The following is a 21563-nucleotide window of genomic DNA, read 5'->3' as shown; positions in this document are numbered from 1 at the left end:
CAAAATTCAATCAATCAATCAATCAATTTTTTATATAGCGCCAAATCACAACAAACAGTTGCCCCAAGGCGCTTTATATTGTAAGGCAAGGCCATACAATAATTATGTAAAACCCCAACGGTCAAAACGACCCCCTGTGAGCAAGCACTTGGCTACAGTGGGAAGGAAAAACTCCCTTTTAACAGGAAGAAACCTCCAGCAGAACCAGGCTCAGGGAGGGGCAGTCTTCTGCTGGGACTGGTTGGGGCTGAGGGAGAGAACCAGGAAAAAGACATGCTGTGGAGGGGAGCAGAGATCGATCACTAATGATTAAATGCAGAATGGTGCATACAGAGCAAAAAGAGAAAGAAACAGTGCATCATGGGAACCCCCCAGCAGTCTACGTCTATAGCAGCATAACTAAGGGATGGTTCAGGGTCACCTGATCCAGCCCTAACTATAAGCTTTAGCAAAAAGGAAAGTTTTAAGCCTAATCTTAAAAGTAGAGAGGGTCTCTGTCTCCCTGATCTGAATTGGGAGCTGGTTCCACAGGAGAGGAGCCTGAAAGCTGAAGGCTCTGCCTCCCATTCTACTCTTACAAACCCTAGGAACTACAAGTAAGCCTGCAGTCTGAGAGCGAAGCGCTCTATTGGGGTGATATGGTACTACGAGGTCCCTAAGATAAGATGGGACCTGATTATTCAAAACCTTATAAGTAAGAAGAAGAATTTTAAATTCTATTCTAGAATTAACAGGAAGCCAATGAAGAGAGGCCAATATGGGTGAGATATGCTCTCTCCTTCTAGTCCCCTATCAGTACTCTAGCTGCAGCATTTTGAATTAACTGAAGGCTTTTTAGGGAACTTTTAGGACAACCTGATAATAATGAATTACAATAGTCCAGCCTAGAGGAAATAAATGCATGAATTAGTTTTTCAGCATCACTCTGAGACAAGACCTTTCTGATTTTAGAGATATTGCGTAAATGCAAAAAAGCAGTCCTACATATTTGTTTAATATGCGCTTTGAAAGACATATCCTGATCAAAAATGACTCCAAGATTTCTCACAGTATTACTAGAGGTCAGGGTAATGCCATCCAGAGTAAGGATCTGGTTAGACACCATGTTTCTAAGATTTGTGGGGCCAAGTACAATAACTTCAGTTTTATCTGAGTTTAAAAGCAGGAAATTAGAGGTCATCCATGTCTTTATGTCTGTAAGACAATCCTGCAGTTTAGCTAATTGGTGTGTGTCCTCTGGCTTCATGGATAGATAAAGCTGGGTATCATCTGCGTAACAATGAAAATTTAAGCAATACCGTCTAATAATACTGCCTAAGGGAAGCATGTATAAAGTGAATAAAATTGGTCCTAGCACAGAACCTTGTGGAACTCCATAATTAACTTTAGTCTGTGAAGAAGATTCCCCATTTACATGAACGAATTGTAATCTATTAGACAAATATGATTCAAACCACCGCAGCGCAGTGCCTTTAATACCTATGGCATGCTCTAATCTCTGTAATAAAATTTTATGGTCAACAGTATCAAAAGCAGCACTGAGGTCTAACAGAACAAGCACAGAGATGAGTCCACTGTCCGAGGCCATAAGAAGATCATTTGTAACCTTCACTAATGCTGTTTCTGTACTATGATGAATTCTAAAACCTGACTGAAACTCTTCAAATAGACCATTCCTCTGCAGATGATCAGTTAGCTGTTTTACAACTACCCTTTCAAGAATTTTTGAGAGAAAAGGAAGGTTGGAGATTGGCCTATAATTAGCTAAGATAGCTGGGTCAAGTGATGGCTTTTTAAGTAATGGTTTAATTACTGCCACCTTAAAAGCCTGTGGTACATAGCCAACTAACAAAGATAGATTGATCATATTTAAGATCGAAGCATTAAATAATGGTAGGGCTTCCTTGAGCAGCCTGGTAGGAATGGGGTCTAATAAACATGTTGATGGTTTGGATGAAGTAACTAATGAAAATAACTCAGACAGAACAATCGGAGAGAAAGAGTCTAACCAAATACCGGCATCACTGAAAGCAGCCAAAGATAACGATACGTCTTTGGGATGGTTATGAGTAATTTTTTCTCTAATAGTTAAAATTTTGTTAGCAAAGAAAGTCATTACTAGTTAAAGTTAATGGAATACTCAGCTCAATAGAGCTCTGACTCTTTGTCAGCCTGGCTACAGTGCTGAAAAGAAACCTGGGGTTGTTCTTATTTTCTTCAATTAGTGATGAGTAGAAAGATGTCCTAGCTTTACGGAGGGCTTTTTTATAGAGCAACAGACTCTTTTTCCAGGCTAAGTGAAGATCTTCTAAATTAGTGAGACGCCATTTCCTCTCCAACTTACGGGTTATCTGCTTTAAGCTACGAGTTTGTGAGTTATACCACGGAGTCAGGCACTTCTGATTTAAAGCTCTCTTTTTCAGAGGAGCTACAGCATCCAAAGTTGTCTTCAATGAGGATGTAAAACTATTAACGAGATACTCTATCTCACTTACAGAGTTTAGGTAGCTACTCTGCACTGTGTTGGTATATGGCATTAGAGAACATAAAGAAGGAATCATATCCTTAAACCTAGTTACAGCGCTTTCTGAAAGACTTCTAGTGTAATGAAACTTATTCCCCACTGCTGGGTAGTCCATCAGAGTAAATGTAAATGTTATTAAGAAATGATCAGACAGAAGGGAGTTTTCAGGGAATACTGTTAAGTCTTCTATTTCCATACCATAAGTCAGAACAAGATCTAAGATATGATTAAAGTGGTGGGTGGACTCATTTACTTTTTGAGCAAAGCCAATAGAGTCTAATAATAGATTAAATGCAGTGTTGAGGCTGTCATTCTCAGCATCTGTGTGGATGTTAAAATCGCCCACTATAATTATCTTATCTGAGCTAAGCACTAAGTCAGACAAAAGGTCTGAAAATTCACAGAGAAACTCACAGTAACGACCAGGTGGACGATAGATAATAACAAATAAAACTGGTTTTGGGACTTCCAATTTGGATGGACAAGACTAAGAGTCAAGCTTTCAAATGAATTAAAGCTCTGTCTGGGTTTTTGATTAATTAATAAGCTGGAATGGAAGATTGCTGCTAATCCTCCGCCCGGCCCGTGCTACGAGCATTCTGACAGTTAGTGTGACTCGGGGGTGTTGACTCATTTAAACTAACATATTCATCCTGCTGTAACCAGGTTTCTGTAAGGCAGAATAAATCAATATGTTGATCAATTATTATATCATTTACCAACAGGGACTTAGAAGAGAGAGACCTAATGTTTAATAGACCACATTTAACTGTTTTAGTCTGTGGTGCAGTTGAAGGTGCTATATTATTTTTCTTTTTGAATTTTTATGCTTAAATAGATTTTTGCTGGTTATTGGTGGTCTGGGAGCAGACACCGTCTCTACGGGGATGGGGTAATGAGGGGATGGCAGGGGGAGAGAAGCTGCAGAGAGGTGTGTAAGACTACAACTCTGCTTCCTGGTCCCAACCCTGGATAGTCATTACTAACACATTACACCGTCATGGTTTAAATCCTGCAGGGCAGCAAGGTCCCCCTGCTCAAGCCAGCACATGTCCAGGCCCATTTAGAGGTCACCAGTGACCATCTGGATGATCCAGAGGAGGTATGGGAGAAGGTCATGTGGTCAGATGAGACCAAAATACAGCTTTTTGGTATCAACTCCACTCATCATGTTTGGAGGATGAGAACAACCCCAAGAACACCATCCCAACCATGAAGCATGGGGGTGGAAACATTATTTTTGGGATGCTTTTCTGCAAAGGGGACAAGACGACTGCACCGTATTGAAGTGAGGCTGGATGGGGTCATGTATCACGAGATTTTGGCAAACAACCTCCTTCCCTCAGTCAGAGCACTGAAGATGGGTCATGGCTGGGTCTTCCAGCATGACAATGACCCCAAACACACAGCCAGGGCAACTAAGGAGGGGCTCCGTAGGAAGCATTTCAAGGTCCAGGAGTGGCCTGGCCAGTCTCCAGACCTGAACTCAATAGAAAATCTTTGGAGGGAGCTGAAACTCCAAACCTGAAAAATCTGGAGAAGATCTGTATGAAGGAGTGGACCAAATTCCCTGTTACAGTGTGCCAACTTGGTCAAGAACTACAGGAAACATCTGACCTCTGTAATTGCAAACAAAGGTTTCTGTATCAAATATTAAGGTCTGTTTTTCTATTGTATCAAATACTTATTTCATGCAATAAAATGCAAACTAATTATTTAAAAATCATACAATGTGATTTTCTGATTTTTCTTTTGAGATTCTCACTTTATGTACATGTGATTTCTTAGATTATTTTTTAAATTAGGGGTGTTGTGAGTAGGATTGTGAGGGGAAAAAATGAATTTCATCCATTTTTGAAAAGGCTGTAACATAATAAAATTTGGAAAAAGTGAAGTGTTGTGAATACTTTCCAGATGCACCGTATGTTATATATATTTATTAACAATGCCTGAGGCATATTTGATCAGTGGCCAAGCTTGCAGCCTTGTTGAGTGCATTTAATTCTTCTACCATTTTGAAAAATAACTCTAAGGCTCGGTGGTGAAGAATTTCTCCAAGAGGTGGCCGATTAATGCACAATCACATGCATGTTGCCAGATGGTTCCCCTTCTTTGAGAAATTTTTTAACAAACTCATCTGAAATTAATATAAGGAATATTAATTATAAACATGGTTGGTGATGATTAGGCCAACTATACTGAGTTCACCAACCTTAACATAAAAAAATTCCAAAACACTTGTTAAAAATACATTAATTCTCATTGTTATTATTATTATTATTATTATTATTATTATTATTATTATTAAAATTAAGTGATATGCTCATTATTCATGTAATCTTACCACAGTCTTGCAAAGCTTGATCATTGGTGATTTAAAAAACATTCTACATTTCACAAAAAATGAAATAATTTTTTCATATTAAATAATATCCAAAGACTGGGATCACTCAATTTCAGCATCAATAACCTCAACAGCATTAAATGTATAGGTACAAACAATATTTTCATTTAAGCAAAATTTTATATCTATGTTTATTGTCAAAATCCCTCCAGTCATCACTGACGGACGTCAGCGTGCATGTGCACCCACATGTTTAAGTCCAAACATCCTGGTAAAACGTGTGCCCAACAAAAGGAGACGGGTGTCACAGACTAAACGGTCCTCCCCTAAAAATCGGTCCGCCTTTTGCACCTGCACTTGCATCATTTTGGACCATAGCAGCACCTCTGAGACGGAGTCTCTTCACCAAACACAATCAAATGGATTAATGGGATTATTAACCATCAGATGATGAAGGTAAAACCTCTTAAATCATTCTAAAGTCATTTTTAAGCAGAAACGAGGCCGTTTTAAGCAGAAACTTGACGAAATTCCGTGACGCTTTGAAATAACCGACACGCAATGAACGCATCAGCTAGCAGCTTGTTCAGCCATAGCGCTATGATTGCTTCCGCCTCCTTTTATGATGAAATAATGCTGAATTTATGTGGAAATGATTGTTGTGCAAAAGTTTCAGATATCTGTCACTGAGATAGATGATGACTGGAGTGCAGTTTGAAGCAGAAACGAGGTGATAATTCGTGAACTGCGTCATCAGGGGGGACCGATTTTTAGGGGGATGGTTCGGTCAGCGACACCGGGCCTAATGCGGCCAGCTGGGCAGCAATCAGTAAGCTTCATTCATGCACTGCACAGTGGCCAGGCTACTGTGTGACAAACACCACATCGACCACGTTAAGAATCACAGAGTGTTATACTTTTTTAAAATGAAACTTTCACTTTAGCATTACAAACGTCTAGTTAGTAAAAGGAATGAATAATTTAACAGCATGGTTCAGATGTCAGTGGGAACTTAAAGTTGAGCTACAAATGGCGACAGATTGGGTAAATGGTGAGAGAGCGTTTGATGAAAAAAACAAGTGCAGTGCAAAATACGAGGTCTGTGATAAAAGTAACGGACCTTATTATTTTTTTCAAAAACCATATGGATTTGAATCACGTGTGATTACATCAGACATGCTTGAACCCTCGTGGGCATGCGAGAGTTTTTTCACGCCTGTCGGTTACGTCATTCGCCTGTGGGCAGTCTTTGAGTGAGGAGTCGCCCACCCTCTCGTCGTTTCTTCATTGTTTAGGAATGGCTCAGAGACTGCTGCTTTGTTTGATAAAAATTTTTTCAAAAACTGTAAGGCACAACTGAGTGGACACCATTCGATAAATTCAGCTGGTTTTCGGTAAAAATTTTAACGGCTGATGAGAGATTTTGGTCTAGTAGTGTCGCTTTAAGGATGGCCCACGGCGCCTGACGGCGATCTGCGCTTCGAGGCGGCAGCGTCTCGCCGTTTCAAATTGAAAACTTCCACATTTCAGGCTCTGTTGACCCAGTAAGTCGTCAGAGAACCTTCAAAAGAAGTCGGCATGAGGAGTTTATTCGGACATTCCATTGTTAATGGGGGTCGTGACAGGAAAAACACCTCCGTTGGAAACCTTAACGGGCAAGTTGGAACATGCCCAAGCTGTTAAACAATTTCTCAGTTACTCACTTGTTGAAAGCCATCAAAAGCCGGCTGAATTTTACAAATGGTTTTCAACACGGAGGTGTTTTTCCTGTCGCGGCGAACAGATTTGCGCGCACGTCTTTCATTACAAAATGTCCTTAAACAGTGGAATGTCCGCATAAAGTCCTCATGCCGGCCTCTTCTGACTCTTCTCTGTTCTCTCACGACGTCCTGGGTGAATTAAGCCTTAAATTAGAATGTTTTCAGGTTGAAACAGGCCGACGACGGCGCCTGGAAGCGCTGTGCGACATCCCGCTCCGTGGGATGTCCTTACAGCGACAGAAACACCCCATAATCTCTCATCAGCCGTTAAACCAAAAACCAGCTTAATTTCTCGAATAGTGTCCACTCGGATATCCCTCACAGGTCCAGAAAAAATGTTGATAAAGCAACGCGCGCCGTCCGGAGCGGTTATTCAGACAAAGAGATTCCGATGGGGGGGGTGGAGCACTCCTCACTCAAGGCCTGCCCACAGGCGAATGACGTCACCGACACGCGTGAAAAAACTCACGCATGCGCACGAGGGTTCAAGCATGTCTGACGTAAAAACATATGAATCAAATCCATTTATTTTTTGAAAAAAATAAAAAGGAACACTTTTTTCATCACAGACCTCGTATATTCAAAGGTGCAGGTTATTGTCTGATTTTTTATTTAATTTTTGTTAATTTGTGGAGTAGGTGTCCATTTCTCATATCTTCTGTTGAAATGAATGCTAACTTTAACTGAAGTCGACACCAGGAGGTTTTAACATTGCACGCCTGCCAGTAAGATTAAAATGAATGGATATTTGGCCATATTTTTAGTCAGCATTATTAACACAATTATTTTTGGCCTGGTGGGGGTTCTCTCCACATGTTACAGAGTTCAGAAGCCAACTACAATGTCTGCCTGCCCTACTGATCAGCAGCAGCCGTGATAATTTGCAGCGTATATCAAGGAAACAGTAGCGCCAGTGGTGCCAAAACTAAATGGGATATTTTTCATTTTAATGTAACAATGTTGCAAGGAGCATGTCCTTCCCAATCTATGCTGATGCAACAGACAAACATTGAAGTGTGCCCAGATTTTCCCATCACAGTCACAGAAGCCTAAAACACTTTTACAGTTGTTTTGGTGGCTTCCCTCACTAGTTTCCTTCTTGCACAGTCACGTTTGTGAACTGCCTGATCCACACAAATTTACGATACAGTATTGTATTGTATTTCTGAGAGGTCCATTCAGATCTGATTCTTAAACTGTTGTTAAATATACAAACACAATGCAACACCAGGAAGCTCAAAGCTTATTTATACCTTTTTTCTCAGTTTTCTATTCCTCCATAATTGGCTAAATCAGCTTCAATTTCAATTTATTTTCATTTATATAGTGCCAAACCACAACAGAGTTGCCTCAAAGCGTTTCACACAGGTAAGGTCTAACCTTACCAACCCCCAGAGCAACAGTGGTAAGGAAAAACTCCCTCTGAGGATCAAAACTGTGCATTTCCCAGGTTTTGAATGGATGGAGGTAAAGAACAGTCTCGTTCTCTATTCCTCAAAAAACAGGACTCTGTCAGAGATCCATAGGCATGTCTGCACGGAGAAACAGGCTTTCTATGTTGGCAGAAAGATAACCTAAGAGTTAGTGAAATACAGTGTGAACATGCTGCCTTCTGTGTCCATACACTGAATGGGATTTGAATACTTCACACCTTAAAAGGAGAACATATAGCATATATGTACAAGTGCGAGTTTGTTTCAAAAATTACAGTATGGCAAGAACCCAAACACACCGGATTTACAGCATCTTTGCCTCCAAATGCTTGTTTTGTTCTCCCCCAAGTTTGTTTTCCTGTTTTCCTTTGATTTTAACACCCAGCACTACTGTGAAGCCTCCTGCTTGGTGCGTTTCATAAAAGCTTACAACTCACCGCTCTAGCTACCGACTTCCTCCCACCACACTGCATACGATAGTCTGATCTCTCCTTAAAAAAAAAAAATAAAGTGATCTGCCTTTTCTATAAATCCTGTTTGTAGTCAGAAGATATTATTTCTCCTTTCTTCCTCTTGCTTTCATCCCTTTGTCCTGTTCACACTTTTTCTACCACTTACAAACAACAAACTCTTGTTTCTTCTATTCATCTATCCTGCATTTCTGCCTCCATTTCCTTCCTATTTATAATATTAATTACCCCCCAGGGTGCCATTTTTCCTCCATCGTCCCTCCATCTCTCACCACAGAGCGCACGCCGTTCTTGGTGGCCGTCTCCAGGCATTTCTTGTAGCACGACCTCAGCGCACTCTTCTGCTGCTCCCCCACTCCTGCCACAGCTATCGGCCCCACTGTGTGGATCACATCTGCACAGAGAAGATGAAGCACAGCTTAGCACAGTGTGAGAACTATCAAGTTTTTCCTTTGTAAGTAAGTAAAATCTCTTAAAAAAAGAACAAAACAAAACATACTTTTACTCCTGTTTATGGCAACTATGTAAAATTAAGTACTACTGTTGACATGAAATATCCCTTTGCATTTCAATAAAGCTAAATCAACTCATACATTATATATATATATATATATATATATATATATATATATATATATATATATATATATATATATATATATATATATATATATATGTTGGTTGTTCACAGTCAGCTGTGTCTAAACTCTGGACCAAATACAAACAACATGGGAAGGTTGTTAAAGGCAAACATACTGGTAGACCAAGGAAGACATCAAAGCGTCAAGACAGAAAACTTAAAGCAATATGTCTCAAAAATCGAAAATGCACAACAAAACAAATGAGGAATGAATGGGAGGAAACTGGAGTCAACGTCTGTGACCGAGCTGTAAGAAACCACCTAAAGGAAATTGGATTTACATACAGAAAAGCTAAACGAAAGCAATCATTAACACCTAAACAGAAAAAAACAAGGTTACAATGGGCTAAGGAAAAGCAATCGTGGACTGTGGATGACTGGATGACAGTCATATTCAGTGATGAATCTCGAATCTGCATTGGGCAAGGTGATGATGCTGGAACTTTTGTTTGGTGCCATTCCAATAAGATTTATAAAGATGACTGCCTGAAGAGAACATGTAAATTTCCACAGTCATTGATGATATGGGGCTGCATGTCAGGTAAAGGCACTGGGGAGATGGCTGTCATTACATCATCAATAAATGATCTCTCTTCATTGGCTTTCTGTTAATTCTAGAATAGAATTTAAAATTATTCTTCTTACTTATAAGGTTTGAATAATCAGGTCCCATCTTATCTTAGGGACCTCGTAGTACCATATCACCCCAATAGAGCGCTTCGCTCTCAGACTGCAGGCTTACTTGTAGTTCCTAGGGTTTGTAAGAGTAGAATGGGAGGCAGAGCCTTCAGCTTTCAGGCTCCTCTCCTGTGGAACCAGCTCCCAATTCAGATCAGGGAGACAGACACCCTCTCTACTTTTAAGATTAGGCTTAAAACTTTCCTTTTTGCTAAAGCTTATAGTTAGGGCTGGATCAGGTGACCCTGAACCATCCCTTAGTTATGCTGCTATAGACGTAGACTGCTGGGGGGTTCCCATGATGCACTGTTTCTTTCTCTTTTTGCTCTGTATGCACCACTCTGCATTTAATCATTAGTGATCGATCTCTGCTCCCCTCCACAGCATGTCTTTTTCCTGGTTCTCTCCCTCAGCCCCAACCAGTCCCAGCAGAAGACTGCCCCTCCCTGAGCCTGGTTCTGCTGGAGGTTTCTTCCTGTTAAAAGGGAGTTTTTCCTTCCCACTGTAGCCAAGTGCTTGCTCACAGGGGGTCGTTTTGACCGTTGGGGTTTTACATAATTATTGTATGGCCTTGCCTTACAATATAAAGCGCCTTGGGGCAACTGTTTGTTGTGATTTGGCGCTATATAAAAAAATTGATTGATTGATTGAAATGCACAAGTTTACGTTGATATTTTGGACACTTTTCTTATCCCATCAATTGAAAGGATGTTTGGGGATGATGAAATCATTTTTCAAGGTGATAATGCATCTTGCCATAGAGCAAAAACTGTGAAAACATTCCTTGCAAAAAGACACATAGGGTCAATGTCATGGCCTACAAATAGTCCGGATCTTAATCCAATTGAAAATCTTTGGTGGAAGTTGAAGAAAATGCTCCATGACAAAGCTCCAACTTGCAAAGCTGATCTGGCAACAGCAATCAGAGAAAGTTGGAGCCAGATTGATGAAGAGTACTGTTTGTCACTCATGGACCAGCGCCACTGAAATGTTTGTGACAGCACGTGTGAACACTCTTCAAGCCATTTTAAGAACGACGACGTTTAGGTTCATCTCTCGTTTAAATAATTCTGATAATAAGACTGTTCTTAAACTGATTAATATTTCCTACAGTGCCACATGGTATACGTCACAGATTTGGAAACACTGGTATAAGTGTCTTTTATTCAAGGGCGTTTAGTGTCCCTATTTTATTTATTTATTTATATATTTTTCTTTGTTGTTGTTGTATGTATGGTGTTTTGTTTCTTTTATCTGGACCTTGAGTCTGTAATAAAGTTTATCTATCTATCTATCTATAGATTTGAGCTGTTTTGTTGGAATAAAATTCTTCTCTGCTCTACTCCACAATGAAGCTATGAGAAGTGATGCGAAATTCCAAACATGCACTATGTGTAATTTCTCCAGTCACAGCCACAGAAGCCTATAAGTTCTTCAGGGTTGTCTGGGTGTGTTGGTGAGTTTCCTCACTCTTCTCCTTCTTGCACAGTCCCTTAGTTTTTGAAAATTGTCTACGCCACACAGATTTACCATAGAGTCTCATACTGTTTGTATTTCTACATAATTGATGCAAATAAAGTCCAAGACAGATTTGGTGTCTTGGAAATGTTCATCTGTCCATCCCTTGGATGTAAAAGCGATGGTTTGTATGTGTTACCCCTCACTCACACTGCCTCCGGTGTTACCGTTGCGGGTACGGATGCGGGAATCCAAGTCATTAAAAAGATACAAACCTCTCTCAGTGGCCACAGAGCTCTGCGGCTGCAGTTACAGAGACCCTGCGGCGCTGCAGATTTTTCCGCAAGAAGTCTATCCTTGCAGGCTGCCGGAGTGCTCCGCATCAAAACAGAAAGTGTTTCCATGCCCGCTCGTGTACAGTATAGAGGGTTTTCATGTGACGTATCGGTCACGTCATTTTGTGTCCTGCGGCCATTTCGGATTACGACGCGATGGCCGCTGTGATACACTACGTGCATTTGGCGAACAATTACAGAAGCTTCAACAACGGTCATTGTGCTGTCGTTGGTTGTTCCAACAGAGGTAATAAAAATGAGGCAGGTTGCTCATTTTACAGGCTACCAGCGGTTATTGTGCATAAAGCAGCGGAGTGTTACGAGCTTTCTAAGCGACAGAGAGACCTGGCTCAGCAGATCTGAACTAAGCTTTAGTATGACCAGAACCAAGCAGACCGCCTGGAAGAGCACTCCAGCTACCGTCGGTGTGAAAAAGCCTCACCGTTACAGGCCCGGCACCACGGCGCTGACAGAGATCCGCAGCTACCAGAAATCCGCAGAGATGCTGATCCGCAGGCTGCCCTTCCAGCGCCTGGTGAGAGAAATCGGTCAGGACTTCAAGACCGACCTCCACTTTCAGAGCTCCACTGTGATGCTCTGCAGGAGGCCGGCGAGGTTGACCTGGTCGGCAGCTTCCTCGATGGTGTACAATAGCGAAGTGGAAAACACCAAAAAGTTCACAATATCGCAGTGTGACACTGTCGGCCAGTTCATTACATCACCACTAAATTCACTATCTGGTATAAGATACGGATCCACTGAACCAACTGTTACACATCTATCACGATAAATAGCTTTATCTCAAGGGTTTAAAGCATCATAATAACCGTATATTCTTTCCATTTTTCTATCATGCGCCAGCCTCCTTGTAATCCCGAATGGAGACAGCACCTGTCCTGCAGCAAATCAGTCACATGATTGAAAACCTTCTATACGTCATTTCCACGGGGTCAAAAGTTAGTGGCAGAGCATCTGTTGGCTCATTTCCAACAATGGACGATGAAAGACTCATCCATGAAGTTGAGAACCACACCATTCTTTGTGACACTTCACATCCTAACTACAAGGATAACGCAAAAAAAAAGAAAAGGTATGGAAAGAAATCGCAGCTGCTACGAGGCACTTCCTTATTATTGGCCTTGTTATCGCGAGAAGCAATGTGAATCCATGTGAACTTCTGCTCTCGTGAGCGTAGTCTCTGGACCTGTTGCAGGAGTTGGCCGCAGTGCCACACAGCAGACAGGGGGGCGGTGTGAGTGGCCCGCTGCAGTGCTTACCGAGCCCGCAGCCTCGGTAAGCGCATCGGAGGCAGTGAGAGCGAGGCCGGGCACTTACTTATTCACACCATCATTTTGGCTTTTAGATTTTTTATTTCTTTTAATTCATGATGTAGAGATTACTTTTCACTGTGGGTTTAAAGGGCATAATTGTAGAAATTTTAATATAACAAGCCTGAATTTTTGTTTTGTTTGTTTTTTTTGTTTGTTTTTGATGTCCTAAAAAAATTTAAAACATATTAAAACTCAAACGGGCAATAACTTTTTCAAAGCACTGTATATGTAGACAGGTGTGTGCCTTTCCAATTCATGTCCCATCAACTGAATTTACCCCAGGTGGACTCCAATTAAACTGTAGAAACATCTCAAGGATGATCAGTGGAAAAAGGATGCACCTGAGCTCAATTTTGTACTTCATGGCAAAGGCTGTGAATACTTACGTGCATGTGATTCCTTAGTTTTATTTTTTTATTTTTAAGAAATTTGTGGGCAGCACTGTGGCTTATTGGTTAGCACTGCTGCCTTACAGCAAGATGGTCATGGGATCGATTCCCACCTGTGTGTTGGGAAAGTGTAGTGACACGGACCCACAACAGGGGGCGTAAATGAACGGACAATGAAAGAGTCGAATATGAACACTTTACTGTTGTGAATGAGCACAACCACAACACAGAGGAATGTGAAAATTTGCAAACAGTCAATCACAAGGGTGACGTGTGGGCAGGCTCGAGGATAGAAGACGTCTGTCCTGAGATGAACCGGAACCACACAATTTCCTCCGCCACCGAACCCGGAGAATACTGGAGCCACCAAGTCCCGAGTCCCCAGGTGGCCACCATCTTCGAAGGTCAGATCTGGTACTGCTGGCAAGGAGCAGAGACAATAAGATATGGGTGTGTGCACACCCAGTAACAACAACGATGGAAAGTCCACCTCCACCTCTAACACACACTTGTGCAGCTCCTGTCTCAGCACTTATCTGGTGGGGTAGTAAAGCGAAGCTGTCGCCGGTCACGCCAATCTCCAGATAATACTCCACAGGAAAACAGCTGCAACAACGAGTTCACTAAACAAAGTTAATATGACAAAGATCAAGGCTGAGAACGTTACCTTAACGGTTCGACGATATCTCGGCAATGAGGTGGAGATGACGTCCGGGTTTTATGGAGTGAGTTGATGAAGCATGGATGGGTGACAGCTGTCAAGAGATAATGAGTGACAGCTGTCACCCCCGGCTGTGTCCGTGGCGGCAGCGCCCTCTCGTGCCTGAAGCCCGCACTTCAGGCAGGGCGCCCTCTGGTGGTGGGCCAGCAGTACCTCCTCTTCTGGCGGCCCACACAACACTGTGGCCTTTCTGTGTAGAGTTTGCATGTTGCCGTTCCCTTCATGTTTTCGTGGTTTCCCTACGGGTGCTCCAGCTTCCTCCCACATCCAAAGACAGGCAGGTTAGGTGGAATGAAAACTTTAAACTGTTTGTAGGTGTGCGTGCAGGTGGTGCAAAACTACTTCTTGTCATGCAGCCATCTGTGATGGATTATTTTTTGGTGTTTGTTCAGGTCTGTTCCCCTTTTTAGTCTGTTATTTCTTTGTTTTATTTGTTAACAGTCCTTCAGGTTTCATTTGATTTTTCCAGTTCCTGTCTCTGATGTATTCAGGTTATGACTTGGGGGTCAAGTGTTATATTTCTTTTCACATGGAAGTCTGTTCTTTGCTGCACTCTCCTTTTGTCAGGACATGTTCTTGTTGTGTAATCAATACAGGTGTGCCTCATTAGATCAGCTGGCTATTTAAGGTCACATTTTGAGTTAGTCCGGGATGGTCCATTGTTTGTTGCTGATGCTTCTCATGTCATGGTGGTATGTATTATATTATTGATCAAGGAAATTCTTTAAGTTTATTTGTTTGCTGATATGGTCAGGTAATTTCCTGGGACTCTAAGCATATTTGGCTTTTGTTTGTACTTTCTGTTTTGACTGGGTTTTTCCTCACCCTGTGTTCAGGGTTATTTGTATTTTAGTTATAACTTTCCTCACTCTTGCTGTTTTTTGTAACCTCACCCCTATTTGGATAAAGCCTATTTCTGTGGAATCCTTTTACTCTCCTGCTGAGTTTGATATTACACCCTTAATGGGATAAAGACTTTATTTTGCTGATCTTTTCGCTCACCGGCCATGTGTTAGATACCACACCCCTTTTTGGATGTAGACCTATTTTTGTTGCAGCCCTACCCACTCCTGTTTTTGTATATCGGGTTCATTGACTGTTTATTAAAACTTGGCAACTTTTTGAACTCACCTCCTGTGTTTTGGCTGTCTTGCATTTGGGTTCTATGTTGTTAAATACCTGGCTCTGAATCTTGACACTTCTAAACTTTTTTTTTTTTTTTTTTTTACCATAGCCTCCTCCCTTGCTCTTAAAAAAAGGTGATCGCATGGGATTGCAACAGCTACAGGGGTGTTTGTAAAGGATCATTCTCAACAGGATTCAGCCCCAGGTATTTGCTGCTGCTGGTTCAGTCTGGCTTCATGCCCAACAAGTCAACCATCAATCACATCCCAGCTCTGCAATTACTCACTGAATGCAAGGGCGATTATCTGTAGTGCTTCTCTGCAGTTGATGTTGCTTACTGCTAAACATTTGATTCAGTTGATCGGGCTGCTCTCTCAAACATCCTGAATTTGCGGGATCCCCAATATCTTGCTGGACAGCATCGCCGGTCTTTACACAGGTATGGTGAATGCTGGGCCCAATCTATCGTGCAGTCTCATGTGCACAATGCAAGCGGAAATTGGGCAAGTCCAATTCTATTTTACTATTTACATAACACATAATAAGTATAACATACATGGCATATAGGGGACAACCAGTATTTAACCACTAAATTAGTTATAAGTGTCTTTTGGGCATAACATGAAATAAACCACTCAGTGTCACCTGTCATTGCCTTTGAAAGACAGGTGCTTGAGCAAATGACTAAGAATTAGATGGGGAACTCAGTCTTGAGAGGTTTTGTGGTGAGGAAAAGATTCACTGCGCAAAGCATCAAAGCTTACGAGCAGAACCAGCACACCATGCCCAGAGGTGAAGCATTACAGTACCTCCTCTTCTGACCACCTGATCTGCACATTCCACCAAGCAGCGACAAACCACTCTCTGCACCTACGTCACCCCATGGCCAGCTCTTTCTCAGGAGGAAGCAAACCAGCATAAAAACACAGTACAAAACTGAGTTATTAAAGTGTTGTTTTTCCATTGCTGTTTGTTTATTTTGTTAATTTTTGTTTTCAATTCAGTATTGTACTTTGATGCACTATTGTGCATACCTAAGTTCACATGTTGTGAGTCTGCCTGTCTGAGGTGTATCAAAATAACAAAAAAAACCTTGACTTTAGACCAGGTCTGTGTAACAGTGTCTTTCAGGACTTACTCATAATATCAATGCATCAACACTGCAATTGAGTATACCCTAAGTTAAGACCAACACCCCAATGGCCACAAGTAGTATGCTATTTAAATATTGTAGCCAGTGGGCTTGAAAATAACAACTGTGCCAGGTGGAAATGAACAGACACTTGTGCTGCAATGTGCGCTGCTTTGCACTGTGTGGAAGGTAGAGCCCCATGACCTCATTCCAGTAAATTTGTCATGGATGTGTCCTGGCTCTTATACTGCTCCATGATTGCATAGAGTGGGTATCTGTAAGGCCATGGAGTCAAATATATTTGGAGGGGAATTAAGGTTCACCCCTTTAGGGTCTTGGGGCTTCCAGCCTTATTATATGGTTGCAAGACTTGGACGCTAACAACTTCTTCGTCTTTCGGCTGTTCCCGTTAGGGGTCGCCACAGCAGATCAATCGTTTCCATCTCACACTGTCCTCTGTATCTTCCTCTATCACATCAACCACTGCATGTCCTCCCTCAGCACATCCATAAACCTCCTCTTTGGCCTCCCTCTACTTCTCCTGCCTGGTGGCTCCACCCTCAGCATCCTTCTCCCTATATACCCTGGGTCCCTCCTCTGCACATGTCCAAGCCATCTCAATCTTGCCTCTCTGACTTTGTCTCCAAACCGTCCCACCTGAGCTGTCCCTCTGATATGTTCATTCCTAATCTTGTCCATTCTGCCACCTCCAGCTCTGCCCCCTGTCTTTTTGTTAGTGCCACCGTCTCTAAGCCGTACAACATAGCTGGTCTCACTACTATCTTGAAAACTTTCCCCTTCACTCTTGCTGATATTCTTCGGTCACAAATCACTCATGCCACCTTTCTCCACCCACTCCACCCTACCTGCACGCTCTCCTTCACCTCTCTACCACACTCTCCATTACTTTGAACAGTTGACCCCAAATATTTAAACTCATCTACTTTCACCACTTCGACTCTTTGTAGCTGCACTATTCCACTGGGCTCCCTCCCATTCACACACATGTACTCAGTCTTGCTTCTACTGACTTTCATTCCCCTTCTCTCCAAAGCATATCTCCACCTCTCCAGACTAGACTCAACTTGCTCTCTACTCTCACTGCAGATCACAATGTCATCTGCAAACATCATAGTCCATGGAGACTCCTGTCTGATCTCATCCGTCAACCTGTCCGTCACCACTGTAAACAAGAAAGGACTCAGAGCTGATCCTTGGTGTAATCCCACCTCCACCTTGAATGAGTCTGTCACTCCGACTGCGTATCTCACCGCTGTCACACTATTCTTGTACATGTCCTGCACTGCCCTAACATACTTCTATGCCACTCCAGACTTCCTCATACAATGCCACAGCTCTTCTCTCGGCACCCTATCATAAGCTTTTTCTAAGTCCACAAACACACAATGTAACTCTTTCTGGCCTGCTCTGTAGTTCTCAAACAGTATTCCCAGAGCAAACATTGCATCTGTGGTGCTCTTTCTCGGCATGAAACCATATTGCTGCTCACAAATCTTCACCTGTTTTCTAAGCCTAGCTTCTACTACTCTTTCCCATAACTTCACACTGTGGCTGATCAACTTTATGCCTCTGTAGTTACTGCAGCTCTGCACATCAACCTTGTTCTTGAAAATAGGAACCAGCACACTTCCGTCTCCACTCTTTAGGTGTCCTCTCACTTTCCAAGATTTTATTAAACAATATGGTTAGAAACTCTACTGCCATCTCTTCTAGACATTTCCATGCCTCCACTGGAATGTCATCTGGACCAACTGCCTTTCCACTCTTCATCCTCTTCATAGCAGCCCTCACTTCTTCCTTACTAATCTCTTGTACTTCCTGATTTACTCTCACCACATCATCCAGCTTTTTCTCTCGCTCATTTTCTTTATTCATCAGCTCTTCAAAATATTCCCTCCACCTTGTCAGCACACACTCCTCACTTGTCAGCATATTACCATGTGCATCTTTTACCACCCTAACCTACTGCACATCCTTTCCAGCTCTGTCCCTTTGTCTAGCCAATCAGTACAAGTCCTTTTCTCCTTCCTTACTATTCAACTTCTTGTACAGCTCACAATATGCCTTTTCCTTCGCTTTTGCCACTTCTCTTTTCCCCTTACGCCACACCTCCTTGTACTCCTGTCTACTTTCTTCATTTCTCCGACTATCCCAAAACGTTTTCGCCAACCTCTTTCTCCTTATGCTTTCCTGGACCTCTTTGTTCCACCACCAAATCTCCTTGTTCTCCTTCCACTGTCCAGATGTCATACCCAGTACTGTCCTAGCTGTCTCCCTCACCACATCTACAGTACTTTTCCAGTTGTCCAAAATTGCTTCCCCTCCAACCAGTGCTTCTCTCACCCGCTTGCTAAATTTCACACAACAGTCTTCCTCCTTCAGCTTCCACCATCTGATCCTTTGCCAAGCTCTCACTCTCTTCTTCTTCTTTACTTCTAAAGTCATCCTACAAACAACCATCCCATGCTGTCTACCGACACTCTCTCCTGCCACCACCTTACAGTCTCTGATTTCCTTTAGCTTGCATCTCTTATAAAGAATGTAGTCCACCTGTGTGCACCTTCCTCCACTCTTATATGTTACCCTGTGCTCCTCCCTTTTCTTAAAGTAGGTATTCACCACAGCCATTTCCATCCTTTTTGCAAAATCAACGACCATCTGTCCTTCCCCATTCCTATCCATGATAGCATATCTACCCATTATTTCCTCATCACCTCTGTTCCCTTCACCAACATGCCCCTTGAAGTCTGCTCCTATCACCACTCTTTCATGCTTGGGCACACTCTCCACAACCTCGTCTAACACACTCCAGAAATCTTCTTTCTCCATCTCACAACCTACCTGTGGGGCATATGCACTGATGATATTCATCATCACCCCTTCAATTTCCAATTTCACACTCATCACCCTGTCAGACACTCACTTAACCTCCAACACACTTTTAACGTACTCTTCCTTTAAAATGACCCCAACACCATTTCTCTTCCTGTCCTCACCATGCTACAACAACTTGTACCCACCGTCAATGCGCCTGCTCTTACTTCCCTTCCACTTGGTCTCTTGCACACACAATATGTCTACCTTTCTCCTCTCCATCATATGAGCCAGCTCTCTCCCTTTACCAGTCATACTACCAACATTCAAAGTCCTCACTCTCATTTCCACCCTTCTAGTTTTCTTCTTCTCCCGCTGTTTGTGGAAACGTTCTCCTCCTCTTCGTCTTCGCCCAGCAGTAGCCCAATTTCCACCGGCACCCTGTTGGGCAACAGCGCCGGTGGCGGACGTTGTTAACCCGGGCCACGACCGATCCGGTATGGAAATTTGGTTCTTAGTCTGCATAGTTGGGTTGGCTTGTTTTACGCCAGATGCCCTTCCTGACGCAACCCTCATTTATCCGGGCTTGGGACCGGCACTCAGAATGTACTGGCTGCACACCCCATGTGGCTGAGTTGAGACTTGGACACTAACAAGTGACCTAAAACAACGAGCGTATGTCTTTGGTACTCAATATCTCAAGAGAATCCTTGGGCATTTTTGGAATGATTTGAAAACTCAGATGAGGTGTACTACTTCTACTGTGAGGGAATGTGAGCTCAAACAATACAGCCATGTGGTGTATTTCACAGTGCAAGGACCAGCCTGCAGCAGTGCCAGTACTGATAACCCATGTATCACCTGACTGTAGCAGATATATGGTTACTTTTGGAAGGTGGGGATGGACAAGTTATCTACCGGAGTGGTTTCCATCTTGGACTTAGGGAAGTCATGCAATTGAGACAGCAACACGTCATCGCTCCATGATCTACCTGAATTATACTTAGACACAGTACTATAGCTGACGATTATCTCTCTGTCAAAACTAATCCGTTAACTCACCAATTACCTTGGTTCTCATAAACATTCATTTACCATTAAATTTGAAATGAGCTCATTAATGATGAACATTAAAAATTGTTGATTTGCCTGGAAGAGATGATGACCACACACACACCATGAATCCAACATTGTCAGCTGTGGCTGAGGGTCCTGGAGTCGACTGGTTTTCAACAACTGTGTGCGTATTGCTGCTCACACGTGTTGCATCCTCTTCTGGTGCGGTCGTGGCACATGCCTGGGACTGGATTGGCATCACCTGACTGATATGTCTGTGTTTCTTCTGTCTTAATTTTGCGTATGTTTGCTTTATTTTGTTGGTTTATTGGCTTTGTTTGTTGTGCAATATTTGTGGTTTTCTTTAGTTCTGTTCTTTGCCTTAAGCTTTTGCTCAGTCCATGGTAATCAGGGTTAAAAGTGAATGACTTAACCTGCTTGGAAAGTGCAATATAGGAACTTTAGGAAAGTGCAATATAAGGAAACTGGTTGAATATGAAACAATGGAATGTTAAAAAGTGAACTGTGTATTTAGTGACTTGTGCAATTGATGTGATTGTGGGAAAAAGTTTTGTAAAATTGTAGGACTTCTTTTAATCTGTTTAAATAAATCTACCTTTTGATAACCCACCTCTTTATTCCATGAATCTAGCGCAGCCTTCTGGGGATAATTTATGGTTCCTTCCCCCAGTCAACCAAAACCACTCCGCTTTGCCACACTTGGCGTTGTTTGTGGGATGGCAATCATAATTATAACTGCTCCGCTTGGTCACAACATCAATAAAGCAGCAGATTTGTATCTAAATTAAAAGTAGTGCACTGTGCTCAGAGTGCAAACCTCCATTTCCAGTTCCACAAAATTTTACCTTTGGAAAATCTTTAAGGTCAAAGTCCTGTTAGAAGTGGCTTCACATAAGCTAAATTAGATGTGATCAAATGTCAGGAATATGAATTTCAAAGTTTTTTCTTGTGTTATCAGTTCTTTTTTCCTCAACTTTGTTGGTTTCTGAATTCTTTTTCAGATAATTTTTTACAGAACATTGGTTATCTCTGGTATGCACAATTTGTCACTGCTTTTTAGCTCTTGGTTTCTGACTGATAACTCGAAAATAGACAAACAGGCATAAAATTCGAACCTCCATCCAATTTTGGTGGTGTAGGTAAATCCATCACAGAAGAATGAGCGTGAGATATTTTTGATTGAGATATAATGCAAAATGTACACCAAATGGGCTTTTCAATATTAAATTCAAATGTCCACAAATCCACTATCTGGATCAAACTTTGTTAGGCAATAGTGAGTGCAAGTCTGCACCCCACATTCAAATATGA

The 21563-nt window shown here is 42.1% G+C and overlaps 1 protein-coding gene across 3 annotated transcripts in view; it reads right to left on the bottom strand.

Moving 5' to 3' along the window:
- Positions 1–21563, bottom strand: part of macrod1 (mono-ADP ribosylhydrolase 1) — a 461598-nt gene that overhangs the window by 59098 nt on the left and 380937 nt on the right. For all 3 annotated transcript variants that reach the window (XM_034181802.1, XM_034181801.1, XM_034181803.1), the window contains exon 6: positions 8804–8925. In XM_034181802.1, the coding sequence (XP_034037693.1) occupies positions 8804–8925 (122 nt within the window). The remainder of the gene's footprint in view (positions 1–8803; positions 8926–21563) is intronic.

Source organism: Thalassophryne amazonica, chromosome 11 (genome assembly GCF_902500255.1).
Source record: "Thalassophryne amazonica chromosome 11, fThaAma1.1, whole genome shotgun sequence".
Taxonomy (NCBI): domain Eukaryota; kingdom Metazoa; phylum Chordata; class Actinopteri; order Batrachoidiformes; family Batrachoididae; genus Thalassophryne; species Thalassophryne amazonica.
The sequence above is the reverse complement of the archived record's forward strand: the minus strand, read 5'-3'. Positions and strand labels throughout refer to the sequence as shown.